Below are 16,002 nucleotides of genomic sequence, written 5' to 3' on the forward strand. Positions count from 1 at the left end.
ATATTAAAGTCTTGCCGAATGACTGGCATCAATCTATGCCAATAATAAAATAGAGTAAGGAGTAGCAGTTCTCCTTGTTAATGAAGATGGAGACCGCAGTAGTCAGTGTAGCAGCATTTATTTAATATTCAAGCTGGCATAGCAAAAATTACTTGAATATCTGCAGTCCTGGGATGTGGAGCCAGTAAAATTATTCCTAAGAGCAGTGGCAGCTCAACAGTTCTCCATTTTTTGTCACTTGCTAGTGTTTAAATAATATATTTTCTGAATGTGGCCAATGATTTTACATTCACATGCATGCAAAAATGTTCCTTAATCTTGTTTGAATTTCTCATCAAATTTAACTCAATAAATGTAGCCTCCATTAAATATGAAGTCACAAGTGTGGAAAGAGTAAGTTAAGTCATTTCAGCTGGTTACTACGTAAATTCTTTGACGGAAATGAATATAGAGAGATCTCTTGTTTGAAAACAATTATTCATTGAAGAATAAAGGCATAAAGTTCTGTCTTTATCCATATGTCTTCGTGGAGTAATCATACTGCACAAGCCCTTTATTTGTTATCATGGGAAGATTTTTGGCATACTCTGTTTTGATAGAAAAAATTGAAATGATTTTGCATATGGTACTTGTAGAAGTCATTTAGGAAAAGCACATTTGATGACTGTAATGACATTTTTAATATCATGATTATTTAATTTACAGTGACTACAGGGAGTATAACTCTGACACAACTGTTAGGTTTGTGGTTCATATGACTGAAGATAAATTAGTAAAAGCAGAAGAGGAGGGCTTACACAAGGTGTTCAAACTGCAGACGATTCAGAACCTCACTTCCATGGTTTGTTCATTAGTTTTTTTCTCTAAGATGGCATCACATCCATTATATTTATGTATTAAAATGGTTCATTGTACATATGTAATATAAATATTCTTAATTTTATTGAAATGTATTTTATTTTTATTTATATTTAATGTATTTGCATTCTTAAAGACACGGGTCCCACCACTTTTGTTATTCCTTAAGTTTAGTGGCATAATAGGTATGGTTGAATCTCCATATACTGAGAGCGAACAACATTGCATGCTATGTTTAATTATTTATTGCCATTGATGATTTAACAATTAATTATTAGCTAAATCCTATGACTTTTTAGGATATTATAGCCATCAATGCAGGTATTTTATGTCATAGGGAACTATAAAATTTTAATTTAACATACATTTGTACGAGTTTGTAGTATTTTCATAGCATACATTGGTATAATGCCATAGTGTTTAAATATTTTTGGCTGTCCATCTCATTAGATGCCATGAGCATGGCATATCATTGGATTGAGGTTAAGAATCACATCTTGGAGTTAATTGAGAATTATTTTGTAAGTGTAATGACTTCAAACATTTAATTGTCTTTTTATAACTTTCAAGTACTTTTCAATAATGGATTTCAAGTACTCGTTTGAAAAATTTCTGATTGGTGGACATATAGGGTAGTTAAATATTTGTATATAGTAATTTTTCTAGTGCAAAATTACATACCATCTCCATTAAAAAAACATTATTAACATTGCTTGTTTAAGTATATTCTTCAGATTGAGGTCGGACTAGGGGCAACCAAACCATGCTTTTTCTCTGATACAAGTTAGCGCCATCTGAACATTTGGTCTGTCTCTGTTGTGCCCACTTTTTAGAAGCCCATTTATGCTATATAGTGTAATAGCTGATGCATATTAAAAATATTTTCCAGGTACCTATTACTATGGGAAAATTGAAAGTAATTGAAAAGGGTAGATTGTGTGATGCCCAGAATTTAATTCCAAATGCATTTGTGAGCACTGATAGGTGGAAACTGTCTGAAAAGTTGTTCTGTTGAAAAAATGTGTTATAAATGTACATTCACGAAGAAATTACAAATGGGCTGCCTAGTCTGTTGAAAATATGTTTGTTTTGCCATAAAATAAAGATGTAATTTTATGATTCCATGTTTACACAGATGGGTCATTTGTAATACTGAATCACCACTGTGGGTACCATGTCTAGGCTTCACTGTTACTGTTTGCATGTAAACCAATGGGCAGTAAACTCTACATTTGGTATTACACATTATTTATTTCTTATTATTTAAGAACATTATATCAAGATGTCCATTAGATATATACTCATCCTACCGCTACATTTGTGACAGTAAATCGTTTCTACTGCTCATGTTTTGTTGGGTATTAAAGTTTGTGGAATTTGAGTTCGTTTTAATTTAAATTATAACAGGTTTGCTTTGATGCCATGGGCTGCTTGAGAAAATATGAATCTGTGGATGATATCTTGAAGGAATTCTTTGAAGTGAGACTGAAATTCTATGAAAAGAGAAAGAGCTATTTGGAAGGACTCCTGCAGACAGAAGTATCTAAACTCTCCAATCAGGCAAGGTTAGTGGCTGCATTCTATTCTTATTGCTTATATTCCACACTAACTTACGTTGGCATGAAAATTAGACCTTTAATAATAAATTGATAGCTGACATTGATTAAAAGGTTATCCTTGATTTTTCTCAGGGGTCATCTAAACTAAAACTGCACTAGAATTGCCCCTAGCCAAAGTTAGTAGTTGATGCCATTTCCCATACTAGTGGAGAAACTGCATTTTCCATTATTTGATTAATATTTGACAGTAGTTATTATTAATCTCTTATTAATTAATTAATGTGCAAATAATCTCACATGTTCTTGTCCAGATGCATTTTGAGAATGTTTTTAGGCCAAACATGTTTGTACCTCATATCCCTGTGGAACAGCTCATAAAATATTGCAATGCAAAAATTTTGAAAATATGTTTAGATACATAATCAGAAATTCACAAAATTGACATGAAAAGTTACCAAAATAGTGATTCTGTTAGTGGGTAACCTTAGCAAGAATAGCAGAAGCCTAGTGATTGTCTAAAGATAGTGTACCAAAAATGAGACTACACATTGTGTTTCAAAAAATGTATTCCAATTGGGAAGGGGTACCAGGGTTGGTGGGGGGGATTATGAGGCTCATCTACTTGTCCTGCCTTAGGTTATCTTTCACTCATGTTTATGGAGACAACTGTGGGGTCTGCTTCCTCACCTTTGTAAGAGTCCTTTTAACCCGTAGGATTGTGCATTTGGTTTGTCCTATAGTCCTACTGTTTCCTCACTTATCTCTATCATCTGAAACTCCTAAAATAGCAAGGTGTCAATAAGAGGGAGAGGCTTCTCAGAATTCAACTTTCTAACCAAAAGGTAAAATAAAACCAAAGAATTTTTTCCCTAATTATTTTGTTAAAGAGAGACATTAAAAGAGAACCAAGGATTAATCATCCAAATTTCCCCTATTGGTAAACTAGTACTCTCTCAATTCCTTGGTTTGGGAGAGAATTTACGCTGCCCACCTCATCATATACCTGGGGCTCCATAAAAGCTCTTGTAATTTAACTACATTTCCTAAAGTTGTTTACTTCTTCAAACACCTGGCATAAACATTAGGTTATCATTCCTGATGTAATTTTAACAACTTTTTGTTTTATACTGAATACCTTCACCATTGACTTGATTAATCAGGCATACATATATTCTAATCCTGATAATTATTCTATTACAATATTGATGAATACATTTTTACAAGCATTGCAAATTTCTAACTAATTTTTTAAACCAAAAACTCAGTAACATTTTGCATGATAATATTACTCCTAAAGTTTAATTTAAAATATGCCGTAGGCTTTATGTTCCTCAATTTTCAGAAAAATCAAGAAAGAATATGAATAAAGAAATAGTGATGCATTAAAAAGGTGATACAAAATAACAAAATGCCTGTCACACTGTGGGGTATTTCAATATACGAGTAAATACTTTGGCCGTGATAGGATTAATACTTTTAGATTGAAATGCTTTTATGTACACTACACTTACAATCACTTCCAAAAGCTTGTTAATTGACTTACTTTCCAAATTTTCCGAGGCTTCGAAATTGATTTAAGGTTGTGAAACTTTGTTGGAGTGTGTATGTGTAAAAGATGTGAATATATAATTATGTTTTTAAGTAAGCATGCATAATTACCAGTAGATATGTTGATACATTGTATGCCCACTCTATTCTTCTAATTACCATTTCTAATGAATGACATTTTATTGTTAGGTTCATCTGCGAGAAGTGTGATGGTGTTCTTGTAATTGAAAACAAGAAAAAGAAGGCAATGATTGAAGAACTCGTGAAAAGAGGCTATGATTCTGATCCTGTGAAATCCTTCAAGTTGAAGCAGAATAAGGATGATGTCATGGTCAGTAGACAAATGATTTTTATATAGCTGATAATTATCTGATTATGCTTGTTGATAAATGTTTTTAACAAAAAGACATGAATGGTCAGTCCATTTCAAGTTTTCAAAAACTGTTCGCCAGACCATTGAAAGAGCAATTTCACGTGTTGTTGTCCTATGGGCAGGAGTTTAAAACCTCTTTATTTTATTTTTACCTTTTGTGAATCATGGTGGTGTCGATTTTTGTTTCATGTGAATTGCCAATTTTGGAGCAGGTGGGCATTGAAATAAATGTTAATACCTAAGATTAGGCTTTAATGTCCTTGAAAAAAATGCCCTTGATTTTTTGACATTTTTTCTTTAAATCTTAGATTGCAAATTATTTTGCTTATATGCTTCCTAATTTGAGATTTCACTCTGCGAATTTCATCATTGTGCAAGAAAGTAGTTCACATTTTAGGGTATAAATTCTCAGGAAAAGAATAATGTATCAAGTCTATTAATATTCATGTAAACATATACAGTCAAATTCCATACATATTTGCACTATCTGAATTAATGTTTTCCAGTATTTCCAATGAACAACATTGTTATCACGTTCCGTGTAATTTTCATTTTTTTCAATGTTTGTGGAACCCCTCATAAACACCATGTCATTTTCAGTTTTGCCGCTATTTGCATTACTATGTGCAAGATTAAAAAGTGTTTCACATTCTAAAACAGTTACTCATGTACATTATAAACTTTTTTGTCTTAGTTTTGTACATACGTGTTCTGTGCAATAAATGTGACGAACTGGTGTAATCTGGCGGCTGCGACGTGGTTTATAGCCTTGCCCACTAGCGGCGCTAGTTGCCTGAGACCCAATGAGAAGTCTGTGCTTGGCGGATTGTTGAGCTGTGCTTATGGTGCCAGTTTGTTAGTTTCTCTTGTCCTTGTTTTTACTGTATGTCGAAAATAGAAATTGACGAAACCACGGAGCAACGAATAAAAATCAAGTTTTTCGGGTGAACTGTGGTATAAGTTATCAAGAAATTACTGAAATGTTGACAGCTGTTTACGGTGATAATGCTCTGAAGAAAACATCTGTTTTGAAGTGGATTAAGTGTTTTAAAGATGGTTGGCAATATGCCATGGATGATGCAAGGCCAGGACGACCTTCAACCACATGTGTTGATGACAACATTGGTCGTGTGCAGTCCCTTGGCCGTGCCGATCATTGAAAAACTGTCTGAATAATAGCTGAGGAACTGAATTTAGGAAAATCAACAATACACACTATTTTAACCGAACATGATGGATGGATCCTTCACCATGACAATGCACCTGCACATTCAGCTTTGATTATTCGCCAGTTTCTGGCAAGAAATTCAATCACCATCCTTGATCATCCTCCTTATTCGCCAGATCTCGCCCCCTGCGACATTTTCCTATGCCCTAAAATACAAAACTGTGATGAGGGGACATCACTGGGAAGATGTGGACACAATAAAGCAAGAAACAATGGGAAAACTAAAAAGCCTAACTGGCGAGGACTTACAAGGGTGCTTTGAACAGTGAAAAAGAAGATGGATTAAGTGCATAGCACCGAATGGAGAGTACTTTGAAGGGTACAAGTGTATTTATTGGACAGAGTATTGTATAAATTGTACAAAGATGTTAGACATAGCAGTCATGTGAATAGTTTTAGCATAGAATTTTACTACAGTGGGTCAGTACAGAGTGGCACTTTTGATAGAAATGTTGAACTACTTAAACCCATAATCTCAGTCCACCAGGAAAAAATTTGTGCTCTGGAATGAATACATTTTACAACTAAGAGTTAGTTACATAATTTATACCATGTAACACCTGAGAAAGAGTATCTACATCCAAAATAAGTTGAAATTATGAGGAGTGATAATGACTTCGACCCAAACATACTGAAGCGTGAAAAATTTAAGAACTGGTGAGTGATAAATGGGGTCATTTGTACTGTGTCCATGCAGCAAAATGTATTGTAACTTGCTCTATCTCACTAAAATTACGCTGAATCAAAAATAATGATTTTATTTTTTCACAAAATTTTAATTTTGGGTGACTGTTTGAACTTATTGAATGACAGTGTAGCTCAGATTCTCAGGTGTGAAGTGTTCCTCTTTTATTCTGGAATGCTTGGAAACTGAAAGAAAAGGCAGGAAAAGAACATTTCCAGTTGTGAAAATTCTCCTTTTCCCACTATTTGCATTTTCTCACATTTTACAATTTTTTCTCTGGTCCTTAGAAAAGTGCAAATAAGGGGGTTTACTGTATAATGGTAATGTTTATTGGTTCCTAAAAGACATGTTTGTAGTAAGTATGGAATACATCACCTTGTCTGCTCACATTCTTTGCAGACATGATATATAGTTTCTAATTAGGGAAAAATAAAAGGTGAAAATAGTTTTGCTTTTTCAATCTCTGTTGGGACACTTAAAAATGTTTAAGAACAACAACATATCTTCATATAATAATAAAAAATATAAAACCAAATAATGATGACATAACTTTATTCTACAGTGGTATGTTCAACTTTGACATTTCACTGATTGAGGCAAAGATTTTGAAACTTATGAGTTATAGCAGATTTAATATCTATTGTTATAGTGAAATTCACTAAAAAAATTCTCATTTTAGGAAGCATAATAGCAAAATAATGTGCATGAGCAAGATCGTTGGACAAAAAATGGAAAAAAAGAGCCTAAGGGAATTCTTTCAAGGACCTAGGCTTAACCAAATCTTAGATATGAACTTGTAGTTAAATGAGCCCAACCACCAAAATCTGCAAAGAAAATAGCAACCAATCTCAAAGTGCAAAAGATAAAAATGAAATGGAAGTATTTGTGAACTACCTATGCTTAGGAATAGCAACACAAAATAATTTTTCGGAAGGTGGTCAAGCGATCAATTATTTTCTGGACCGCTGGAGCTGAAGCTATGTCTTCTTGATGTATGTAACTTGATTGAATACTTTTTACATTCACATTACTCTTATTATTTTACATGCTTCCAATAGGAAATGGATGAGGTACGTATAATCAGCATTTTATAAACCCTTAAACTTATTATTATAATATTGTCATGCATAATAAAAGTCTCTTGAATTACCGTAACCAAAATGTATTGAATGTATTTGTGGCAGTCATTAATCATTAGCAAATTTTGTAAAACTTAAAAATTTGGTGATGATAAATGAGGATGTAGGAAATAATTCCTCTTCTTCCTAGCAATATGATACCTTTAGAAACCAGTTTCGTCAATCTTCAATTGATCTACAGTGTCTTAATAATAATTGAAATAAATTCGCTGGAAAAAAATACTGCAGAACATAGAACAAATCCCAAAAATGCTTCCAAATAGTACAAAATCAACGCATCAATGCCTGAAAGGCGTCAAAGAGAAAACTTGTTCAAGTACCTTGTTATAGGCTCTTTGACATTATATAGCAGTCCAAAAGGGTGGCCTTTCAATCTCATTTTTGTTCAAGGGAGCAAAAAGGACTCCAGTAGTGCCACATCAATGGGGCTGTCAGTCGCTTTCACAGTGGTCCAAGAGATCACACGAGCATCATCCTGAACTTCTGACCGCCCCTTAAGGACCATCTTTGCATGACTTTCTCATGGCAGGATCTTCTGATAAAATGCATTGCACTGTGGTTTTCGGAATAAAGCATTCTTCTGCTTACATTCTGACTCCCAGGTGTCAAACTGAATTGAGCATGTCTCTTTTAGTACAATTTTGTCATATTGTGTTGTTGCCGGACATCCAGGGCATTCCTTGTCGTCAACCTCCTGTCTTCCCTCTTGGCATACCTTGCGCATTTCTTGGGACACTGCTGCATGTCCCGAACCTGTTTTTCTGAGCTTAACAGAAAATTTTATCTCTCATTTTTGCTTTATGGAATATGGCATTGTGATTTGGTGATGTGACCCTCAAACAGGGGTACAGCCTAGTAGCAATCCGCATTCTGTAATGGTCCACAGACAACTGATGTGGCTCTCATTGTTTTCCCAAGACCTCACCATCTTTCCTGCCACAAATCCGCCACCTTCTGCGTAGACAGGAATAAATCATTCTTCTTATTTTCGGAGTAGACCCTGTATTATCCTTGGATTGACATCATTTTTATTGACTGGTGGTCATATCTTGAATTCGTTCAAACAGGTTAATTCTAGGTTAACAATATTTCATTCATTTTCAATTGAGGAATCTGATTGCTTTTTATAATGCTTTCTGTCACAAGGTGAATACAGTTGCCATCACATGGTGAATACAGTTGCCATCACATGGTGAATACAGTTGCCATCACATTCCACAATGTGATTATTTATTTTGTTGAGTTGTTAAAATAATATCGAATTCTTCATAATATGGTATGCATCATAGGCCTTGATTATCTGAATAATAGTTTATATAACTTATAATAATAAAACTTATTTTCATTGTATATGCATGCATGTTGTGATTAACCTGTTGTGATTCCTTAAATGAAAGTAATGAAGGAAGACTTCCAGTTCGTCATCAGATGGTAAAATGCAATTATCTATGTTGGTTGATCCTTCATTTTATCATCTTATATCCAAAATCAGCTAGACAATGATTTTATGCTCAATTAATATTAATCTTTGTTGGTGGAACACAATCAAGGTAATCATGAATAAAATTAAAAAATGATAAACTATCAAGAATTAATAATTGGTGAAACCAGGCCTTATGAAGAAAGTTCTCATTTCCAATTAAAAAATTGCAATGGAAAAAATAAACTCCTCGGGGGTTGTCAAGATTAGATGAAATCTTTATTATCCATGGTTTTGGTGTACCTTAACCTAATCAACATTTTCCCCCTCTAATATTGTGCACCGTTGTCGCCGGTGACTTCTAACAACTCCATTATGATGATGCATTAAAAGTCATAATCAAATCATAAGTATTTTAAAAAAACAATGATAATGAGTGATTAATGGAGTTGTATAATTTACATTATATAATTTTCAAATTAATTTAATTATTAAGCTAAATAATCAATTAAGTTTTTATCTAAATTGAAGAGACCTTTACTTTAAAGAAAAGGACTGGTTTTCTTTCATAATTTTCAATATTAATGAAGCAACTTATAGTCCCCACTGTTCACTGGCATGCTTAAATTTTACCATCCACCGTTAAGGCATGTTCTCTTGCATAATTGTATGTTGTTGCAAAATTATTTAAGAATATTGTAGCTGATGTTCTGTGGTGTCGCATGAAAATTTGGTTCACTGTGTTTGGATTCCATTAGATTATAATGTGGCTTCTATGAATAAATGTTCTTAACGGAGTTATTCAGCTATTGGTCAATGGATATCATTGATAGTGTCTGTTTGTATTTTTCATGATGCATTATTTTGATGGAAATGAATTATGTAGGATTTTCAATTGTAGCTGGTAGTTATAAAAAAGCACTTGTTTCTTTCTTTTTTAGAACATTGATTTGGTATTTTGTGATTTCGGGAACAAAATGACAATGTAGCCAGATCGTTGAGATAATGTCATTTTAAATTGGTTATTAGTTTTTTTCTCAAATAGTGCCAAAAGAGATTATATTATAGCTTGTAAAATTTGAACGTCCATGAAATTAAGGGACCTGTATTTTATCCAATCCCATGTGGCTTGGTATAGTTTCATCCACAGTCTAATGAGTCATTTTGATTGAAAAGATTACTTTGAAAATTTGTCAAGCATTAATTTTGAATTTGCATATTTTTTAAGTTAGAACATTAAAATCCCTTGCCATTTATAAATTCGTAACAACACTCCCGCTTAGGATATTTTGTTGGAAAAACATGGATTTCTGTGCATGTTGTGGGCAAGTGTTTCTTTAGGAATGGGCAATTTTTTTAATCTTTAGATAAGTTTTTTATAATCGTTTTGGGTGGTTCTAATCAAATTTCAATTAATTTTTGTAACTTCCAGCAAGAAATAGGTGAATCTGGAGAGCTGTCACAGGAAGAGGTCGACGTTGATGATGAGTTAGATTTTGACTATTTGCTTGGAATGACCATGTGGTCTCTCACAAAAGAAAGGAAGGATGAGTTGCTGAAAAAAAAGGAGGATAAACAGCAGGAATATAGGATCCTACAAGCTACCACACCTTCTCAGATTTGGCGAACCGATCTTGATAATTTACTTGAAATGGTATGTATTATACATTAGTATTGAGTTAATTGGTGGCTTATTGATGTGATATTATAGTTTTGGTAATATCATTGCAATGGAAGTACTGATTTGCAGCGAACATTGGGCCTCGCTGATAACCAGTCAATCCTGACCAATTTATGTGATTTTCTGACTGCAAACCTCTGCACATTGACATAGTCTGTATATGTCTGCATAATGTATTCCATTTTGCCTTAGCATTTGTAGTTAGTGGTTAATTAAATAGTGGACACTCAAGCAGCAAGCTGGAAGCTTTCATACATTACATAGTTGTTATCCTGGTTAGAAAATTAAATGTCCTATTTAATGTAATTACTTTAAACTCTCTCACAGATTTGCTTCAAAGTTGAACATTGTGGCTAAGCAAGATGATTTTTTTTTAATTATCAAATTGGCAAGTCTTCTTCTCCATAAACTTAAGGCCACTTAGTGCAAATTGTGGTTTCACTGTTTGTAAACCTTGCAGATATTCAGTATACACACTAAAGTGTGTTAGCTACTGGCTAAGAGCTTATGTGGTTGCTCTATGTGGGTATCCTACATTTCTCTGTGCGTTTTTAAGGTATTCTAGTAACCAGATGTGATGATGATAATAATACCAACTTTAATAACAGTGGTGTTGTCTTGTTATTTGCTGCCATTCAGTAGGAAATTTTTTTCCATGACTGATATCTAAAGCAAATTTGTATGAAACGTCATGGCATACTGCAGTCCTTTCCACTGAAACTAAAAAGGAGCCAGCTATAACATCTTCCTGAATCTCAGTGATTACCAGGGTTCATTCTATTGAAAGAAAATGAGGCACAGGATCATGCCGTATTTCTTGCTTTTAATTTTTCCTCCTTGACTCATTTTAGCCCATTTCCTTCCAAATGCTTTGGGCTTCATCTTCTTGCTACGTAATTGCCTGTATTTTTCTGGAATCCAGTATGTTTTGGCAGTATGACAGTAAAATAAAAAAAAAGACGGCACAGTTGAAAGAGAAAAATCAAAGGTAGAGAAAAGGGTCATTAGGGTCATAGTTTCAGGAACTAGTAATGTGGGTTGTGCCTTCTGTCGCTTCTTAATATAGCATTTGCCAGCTCTTGCAAGTGATGCTAGGATTGTCTTAACCAATTTTTTAATGGAACTTACACGTTTTTAAATGTCCTGTGTTTATATTTTTATTTCTCAGCTGGATCAGGTGGAAGCAAAGGAATTGGCCGTAGCTCAGGCTGGCAATACAATAGTGGCAAAAGCAGGAAAGGGCAAACCAGTTGGCAAAAGGAAGGGTGGTGTAATGGCCAGTGAAACTATGCCGTCACCCATAGGCAAGAAAGTAGTCCCACGAATTGGTGAGGAGCTGCTGAAAAAAGTTGAGAAAGCGGTGTGGGCAAAGGAGAACAAAGGGAAAAGGGTGAGTTAGTTGTGTTCATTCTTACAAATATATGAAGCTTTTAAAGGAAGCATGTACGTACTAGGTACCATGCCTCTCAAGATTGTTCAGAGTTACTCATGGTAGTATTATGTATTTCAGTTTTGTCTTATTCAAAAATGACTCCTTATCAGAGAAGTAAAATTAACAAATGTCATTTTTTTGTGAGCTATTCACCAAACCGTGTTATTGTTTTGTTTCCTGGAGTATTATTATATCAGCTCCTGAGTGTGGAGTAAGTTTAATTGATTTGATCTTTGTATTGTAATCATCCCTCAGATGCCTAAGGTCAAGAAGGAAAAGGAGGAAGAAAAGGATGAGTTTGATGCAATGTGTGATGGAAAAACTCCGACCCTGGCACAAAGAGTGGGCAATTCCCCTGAAGCTGTTGAGAGCAAGTTAAAAGCTAAGAAAGGTGGGTAGCCCTGTGTTTAATTAATTGGTCTAAATATATATGCATGAGCATTCCATTTCTCAAGTTTTTTCGATATGTTGATAAACCTTATCCTGGAAGGGAAGAGGTATGAGAAAACAGAAGAAGTGGGCATCTTATTCAATACTTGTGCAGGATTCAACATGCACAAATAAGGGTGGCAGATGGTAATATGGGTTAAGACAGATGGCATTTTGTCACCTGTGCTTCATGTATTGAAACTCGTAAGTTATAAATTGTAATTTATTGTTAGATAAGTCACTATCACTATTTTAATGCCTAGAAATATTTCCTTGTAGTTGCTCCTTTTCAATTTTTAATTATTTTTTGTGCTCCAAATCTTAAGGGAATAAAAATGTTGCCTTCATTGCATGAAAGCTTGCTTGACATGGGGTATGTTTATTGGATCGAGTTTATTTCTCTGGTGGAAGGATTAAGTAAAGACAAAAAGTATATACTAACAAAAAATGCCCTGCAGCTTCAGAAATCATTGGTAAAATGTATGATATTATGTTGGATGATAGGAGACTGAAGGTGAACATGAGATAGCTAAAGCTGTTGGCATCTTGAGTGAATGGGTACATAATATTTTGCATCAGCATTTGGTCATAGGAAAACTACCTTCAAAATGTATGTTATGACTGCTCAAATTTGATCAAAACAAAATCATGTGACATGCTTCAAGGGTGGTTTGCAGCTGCTTCTGTGAAGTATATACTTTGGAAAATGCTAAAATTGCTACAGGGGCATACCATGCATCATTATTGGACTGTTTGAAAACCAAGCTGCCAGAAAAATGCTCTTTATCAGTCTGCAAAAAAATTCCTTCCATCATGACAACAAACCAGTCCACTCTTCTGCGTCAGTGGTCTGAAAATAAATGGAGTTGGGATTCTAATTCATTCCTCATTCCCTTGTTTCCATTATAAAGAAATGACTCATCGGAAGGATAGTTTATTCAAACCAAAAGGTGGTTTTGTTGGTCGTTACTGTTGATTTTTGAGAAGTAGAGTCACTTCATAAGTAATGGTATTTCTGGTGCAGGTAATGCGTCTTATTTTTAAAAAAAGCAAAATACATGGTTTCAAGATTATTGCTATCTGACAATATTTTTCCTCAAATTATCCCCCCGGCAAATATCAGCCAAGTCAATTCCATGTACAAAATGACTACAATTTAATTTCCAGTAGTCAATGAAAACTAAGACAACAAGCAAGAGGCAATAACATTGATGTGCGCTTAAAACAAGTTTTGAAACATACCAAGTATTTATGAATATTACTTTGGTGAGTTATAATGTAGTTAATCTCCTGTTGTGATTTTAGGTTATAGTGCTGAATGTAAATAGGGTAATGTGAGTATTTCAGCAGCGCTGCCTTCCAGTCGTCCTCGATCTCTCGGGCAATTCCTTCCGTGCAAACTTCTTCCTCCCTGGCATCACACTTTGCTGTGCCAATTCCTACCAAGTTTTGCAATACATTAATTTCTTTGCTATAAAAACTTTTTCCATTGACTATTATTTTTAAATGAATGATGTGGTCAATTGAGTCACAGAACCTGATAATTTGTTTTAATTTTTAATGCAACAATTTCAGAGTGTAAAAATTTATTCACCTTGATTTTTAGACTCTGAAATTGTTGAATTGTAATGTGCATTTAGGGGATGATTCCATTAATAGTTACTATCACTGCATTTCCTGCAGTTTCTGGGAATTTGATTTTTATTTTACTGTATAAATATTTGGTTTATCTGTACTAAGAAAGCATGTCAAGCCCTATGCTTTTGACAAGGAACTCTCCTTAGCTTCAAATAACATAGCTTGTTCAGTCAAAGTATAATGGTATGTTATTCTTTGTGAGGGAAACTACTTCATTGCACCTGTATTGAGATAATAGAAGAGAAAAATTGAATTTAAATTGTTTTAATAAATCCTATTTTGTGGAGATCTACAGTTTTCTTCAACCTTTCAGCTGTGAAGCAAACAAAATTGAACTTCGGCAAGAAGTCTAAAAAGATGGACTCGGATGAAGATGGTGGCCCATTAAATGAAGAGGCTGATGTAGGTGCGGAAGAAATTAGTCCTGTCGCTCGTGAAGTTCCCAAACGAGCTGCTGGTAAGTCAAGTTACAGCTCACGTGTACAATTACTGCATTATGCTTTGTACAAGATACCTTCTTACTTAACACTTCAGTGTCTTCAAAAGTTTGAATCTTATCAGAGTATGTCATTCACATGAATTTTGTGAATGCATGGGTATAAAATTCTATAACAATGCATCTTAAATGGTGGTTTTTCATTTTTTTACAGCTGCTAAGGCCAAGTTATCATATGATGATGATGATGATGATGCAGTAGTATTTAGCAGTGATAGTGAAAAGTGGTGAGTTATTTTTGCCTGCATTCCTGCTTAAATATATAGAAAAAAGTGACCATTTTTTGCAACTTGTACTCGTGCAAGTGGCTTCACTGCAAAACAACACCTTTGATAGGGAGTGGAAGAAAAATACTTTTATAAAACAGTTAAGACATGATAAAACTCATTTTTACTTATATTAATGTGACAATTAAGTTATTAGCATGGGGCTTGAATCATTAAGTGTTTGAAGAAAATTATAATTTTGAGGTATGCGATGTCTCTATATTGTGTTACGTTTCAATAATCTTGTGCTGACCTCGATAAGCTTTGGTTGAGGGTGGAGATTGATGGTCTAATGGTGTAAAAAATAATTTTAGGTGTATTGGAACTTAGGAATAGTCTTCAAGGTCAATTAGACTATTCAGTTGACCAAGTTAAACTATGTAAATAAGTAGATACTATTCTAGAACTTGAGCATACCCTCGGTTATTTTTTAAAATTTTTGTTTCAGGGGTGGGGGCCAAGTTTCCGATGCACACATTTCTGTCTCTGACTCAGATAGTGAGTTTGAAGTTTCAAAGAAGAAGACCACCAAGTCATCTCAGTCCAAAGGTACTGTATGATTTATTTGTTTATAGCTATTTATAGTATATTTTATATTACGTGTCTATTATGAGGAACGTCTCAAGTGCCTGCCTATCTCAGCTTAAACTGCGAATCATGTGGAATTTTTTTCCTTTTGATCATGGATCAAGTAAGTGTTAACTTATATTAATGAATTCAAGCTTTTTTCACCTGTATCTCACTGTTTGATGTCTTCAGTTCTTTGCATATAAGAAGAACACTTGAATTTAGTCATCTAATTTTAAGTTTTCTCTTTGGTAGCCATAATTTAAGTTTTTCATGTGTTCATACCAAAATGGGACTGTTCAGGTCCTCAATATGTTTTAAACTGTATTGGAGGAGCCAGTTAGTTGACTTAATTGAACTATTCAAGGTAGACATTGCTGACATAATACTCTAATTGAAAAATGTTAACGATTTCTTCCTTGTTCTCTCTTTTTTTTTTACTAGCACTACGCATACAAGATACCTCTGATTCCTTATTCGATTCACTTGTGGGGAGTAGTCCTGAGAAACTTATGGCACCACCTGTACCTGTTGCACCAGCTCCAAGTGTTCCTGTAGTAAGTGCAAGTGTTCCTGTAGTAAGTGAACCTGCTCCTACTTCTTTTAGCAATGGGACCAACAAGAGAAATTTTACGGATTCCTCAGATGAAGACAGTGCTCCAGCCAAAGGTGAGCCAGTCACA

At 34.3% G+C, this 16,002-nt stretch overlaps 1 protein-coding gene across 1 annotated transcript in view; it reads left to right on the top strand.

Annotated features, from left to right (window-relative positions):
- Positions 1–16,002, top strand: part of Top2 (topoisomerase 2) — a 38,097-nt gene that overhangs the window by 17,894 nt on the left and 4,201 nt on the right. The window contains exons 18-27 of the mRNA XM_071592959.1: positions 706–841; positions 2,266–2,423; positions 4,155–4,296; positions 10,243–10,464; positions 11,660–11,881; positions 12,179–12,314; positions 14,304–14,447; positions 14,641–14,713; positions 15,201–15,301; positions 15,764–15,988. Coding sequence (XP_071449060.1) covers positions 706–841; positions 2,266–2,423; positions 4,155–4,296; positions 10,243–10,464; positions 11,660–11,881; positions 12,179–12,314; positions 14,304–14,447; positions 14,641–14,713; positions 15,201–15,301; positions 15,764–15,988 — 1,559 coding nt within the window. The remainder of the gene's footprint in view (positions 1–705; positions 842–2,265; positions 2,424–4,154; positions 4,297–10,242; positions 10,465–11,659; positions 11,882–12,178; positions 12,315–14,303; positions 14,448–14,640; positions 14,714–15,200; positions 15,302–15,763; positions 15,989–16,002) is intronic.

Source organism: Hetaerina americana, unplaced genomic scaffold, assembly GCF_022747635.1.
Source record: "Hetaerina americana unplaced genomic scaffold, ioHetAmer1.1.p SCAF_5, whole genome shotgun sequence".
In the NCBI taxonomy this organism is placed as follows: domain Eukaryota; kingdom Metazoa; phylum Arthropoda; class Insecta; order Odonata; family Calopterygidae; genus Hetaerina; species Hetaerina americana.